At 37.0% G+C, this 3,655-nt stretch overlaps 1 protein-coding gene across 1 annotated transcript in view; it reads right to left on the bottom strand.

Annotated features, from left to right (window-relative positions):
* LOC111996032 (mannan endo-1,4-beta-mannosidase 2) overlaps positions 1 to 3,655 on the bottom strand; it is an 8,415-nt gene extending 4,760 nt beyond the window's left edge. Inside the window, 3 exon segments of the mRNA XM_065778484.1 lie at positions 450 to 572; positions 1,295 to 1,492; positions 2,377 to 3,655. Of these exon segments, the coding sequence (XP_065634556.1) occupies positions 450 to 572; positions 1,295 to 1,492; positions 2,377 to 2,742 (687 nt within the window). The 5' untranslated portion in view covers positions 2,743 to 3,655.

Here is a 3,655-nt window from a genome sequence, read left to right as displayed (position 1 = left end):
CCCCCCCCCCCCCCCCCCCCCCAACAAAAAAAAAAAAAAAAAAAGCAGTAAAACCAGCATGCAAATGACCCCATCTACTAGAATCAAAATTGCCGGTTATTCTAGGTGCATTCACCCCTTACAGGGTAAGCAGTTTATAGTCATGCCCAATAGCTATATATAAATGTATATAATTTCTTTATTTGGGGAAATATCTTGTTGCCCTAGATAGCACCTATTCTCGAACCTTAGTAGATATAAAACAACAGTTAGAATCTTAGTGTAGTTGAAAGTAGTGCTACATATTAGCCACTTTAAAATGGCATGTATTCTTTACTAGGTGGAAAGGAGCAGCTCTTGAGCAAGCTAAGATTTTGGTTTCTTATCTGTTGTTTCTGGTTCCTTTGTTAATAAAATCTGTTGATTATCAAAAAGGTGGAAAGAAGCAGAATCAAGAGTTTACGACTTACTTGAAGAGTATCGCCTGAAGCATCAGACATGCAACGAGGTTCATTTATCAATTCCCAGGCAAAGATGGTGGGATCATTTCTATATTCAATTCCAGTAATAGTGTTCCTCCTTGTCAGCACAGTCTGAAGAAGGACATATGTCAGAACTAACAAAAAAAAATCAAAGCAATATGACTATTAAATATACAATATCAATCTCATGATGCCTGTAAATTGAAAAGTATGTGAAGTATTGGTTAAAAGAAAGAATTCTTGGTGATTTATGTTTATGACATCAGGCAGCTGGGTTAAGGCTTTACTGTTTTATCAAAAGATATTTGTAGCTAAAAAATTCAATTTGACAATAGGATTTTTAGGTTGTGTTCTGAATCAAAGGGAGGGAGAACTAAAAAAAGGTGTTAATTAAAAGAAATTAAGTTCAGCCAATACATTCAGGAAAGCCAAGAGAGCCCTGAGTTTCAATAATTTCAAAACATGCAATACTCTGCCCAATTGTTTTGGATTCTAAGAAAAGAAATCACTATACATGCGCATTTAGTAGCACCCAATGACCTGTTGGCCTCATTTCTGAATATGGTTTAATTAAAAATACCAGTATTTAATTTACAGGGCCTCTAATTGTAGAAACAGTAAACTGAAAGACTACAGTGACATGCATGTTCCATGTACAATAGGACAAAAGATCATTCCCATACCCAGGTGTGTCAAGTCAACAGAGATACTTTTGCTTGGACATATCACTTTGAAGGAGCTTAAGCTAAATGTTTGCAAGTATTTATAAAGTACCAAATGCTTGCGAGGCACTAAACCATTCTCTGGAGAGAAAGAAGTAGGTAGGGAGATACCTTGATGTAAGTCTTGAAATAACTGCGTATGGATGGATCAAAGAAGAAGGAATCATTAGAGGCACTTAAACCTATGCCTTCTTCCCATGCCCATTTGACGTACTGAGTTTTCCCACCATATGCTTGTAAGTTATTTACTAAGCTAAGCAGTAGCCTGACCCCATGCTGTCGTGCTTCTGCAATAACATGATCCAGTGCCTGCCACCCAACCCGGTAGTCAAAATGTAATATAAAAATGATTAACATAACTTTAGAAATTTGTACTTATCAAGGTTATAGAGGAACTAATGAAATTGTAATAGCAAAAATTCTGGCATCTTTCATCAGGTATAGCATGGCCATTTTGATAATCCCTGGGCCTTAACTATGAGCTGTTACATTAAGAAAAGCTTGACAAAATACATAAACATTTATACATATGTTAAACACAAATTTCATTATTATTCATATTTAGTTTCTTTAAAAAAAAATCCTTTCAATATATAAATTTTTAGCTTCTTTTCGGCATAAGGGTTCTTTCTATAAATTACATGACCATGAACCATACATTTCTGACCACCGCACAGAAGAGGAGGATAATTTAAGAACACAACTGGAAAATAAGGAATGAATAATAATTAATTCATATAGAGAGACTTCGTGTTAGTTTGCTTTATTGACAAATATCTTTATCCTTTGTTTTTACAGCCTTACATTTTATTTTATTCTGGCTTAATAACAGGACAACTTCAGGATTTTCTGCATTCTCAAATGCATTTAACCAAAATCTACAATCCTTAGGTATTACCCTGATTCCCAAGAGCCATAATGTCTCTGTTAAGGACAAAGAAATTAAAGTTAAGCAAGGTATGCATGCCATGGCTAATCACTAATGTTGTCATTAGAGGAAACCTTGATTAACAACGTTATAAACAGCCAAGATCTCTGTCTCTACCCTTGTCTCGTTTGATAACTGTTTACCAATACCAATTAAAAAGCACAATTGGCTTCAAAAAGGCCAAGAATTCAAGCACCCAACAGTCTAACAGAAATAATAAGAGCAAAATAGGACAAAACTGGCACAAATTATGAAATTCTAATACCTTGAAAACGTGCTCATTGAAGCGACCAGGGGAACTCTGGAGGGCATTGTAAGCACCATCATTGAATGCCCAAGTTCTGCACACAGTGAGACCCATCTTTGCACCAGCTTGCAGCATTGCCCTGACCCTTGGTTTTGTATATTCATCCGCAGCATGGTCCATTAACCAGTAAGAGTTCCACCCATTAATGTAAAAGGCACTTCCATCCAACATGAACTGAGTCCCATTCCTCTCCACAAAACCAAATTTTTGTTCTTTCTCATTATTGGGCATCAAGTCCCCAAAGGACAAGTAAATGAAAGTCACACATGATGCAAAACCAAGAATTGGGTAAAAAAGCCCATTTCCTCCTACCATTCTTTCCATGTGCAGAATGGGACCTGAAAATTGACAAAAGACACACAATTTGCACAAATTGGAATGAGTCCTTGATACCCTTTTAGCTTTATTTCAAGAGGTTTGCGGAACCACCGACACCCAGATGAAATAATAGAATTTCAGACCCAGATTTGAACAAAAATGCATAGAACATCCAATTTCAAGGACACCCAGATCCCCCTTTGGACAGCTTAACCCAAAAAATATCTTTGAAGACACCAAAATTCCTAGAATTGTCAATGACACTCAAAAAATTCACAGACCCATGTCAAAATGCAACTAAAGCTTGTAGCTTTAAGAGAGGGAGAGAGAGAGAGAGAGAGAGAGAGAGAGAGGGATTTGTATTGTGTATTTGTATGTCGGTGTGACTGAGTTTTGGGGAGTTTTATAAGGGAAAAAATGAGCAAAATGAGGCTTATGCAAGAAATGAGGGAGGTCAAGTCGATAAGGGATAGAAAGCAAGGAAAGCACAACTAATGAGTCATATAAGAAAAGCAGTCAAAGCTGAGGTGAGAAGAAAGATGGGGGTGAAAGTGAAGGTGAAAGGTGGTGGTGGTGGGTATGTGGTGGAGTGTTGATATCAGCCTGTTGGTTAATTAGATCTGAGCCCCTGACTGATTCCACAATCTTCCTTTCCAATTTTCCTTCCCTTGAATTTTAATATTGTGCAAAACAAGTCTATTCAACACCCATGGGCCATGTATGTGATGTATCTCTGAATCTCTTTCACCAACTTAAATAGGAAGAAGAAATGAAAGTGAAAAATTTATAGTGGGAATGTCTCACAGTCACAGTCACAGTCACGCCTCATGTGTCATACCCAAATTCCGTACTAATGCAGCGGCTCAGTGTAAGCTTTTCTTTCTGGCATTAGATGCTTGAGATTGAGAGGAATAGTATA

This window comes from Quercus suber, unplaced genomic scaffold, assembly GCF_002906115.3.
Source record: "Quercus suber isolate HL8 unplaced genomic scaffold, Cork oak 2.0 scaffold_184, whole genome shotgun sequence".
Lineage (NCBI taxonomy): Eukaryota > Viridiplantae > Streptophyta > Magnoliopsida > Fagales > Fagaceae > Quercus > Quercus suber.
The sequence above is the reverse complement of the archived record's forward strand: the minus strand, read 5'-3'. Positions and strand labels throughout refer to the sequence as shown.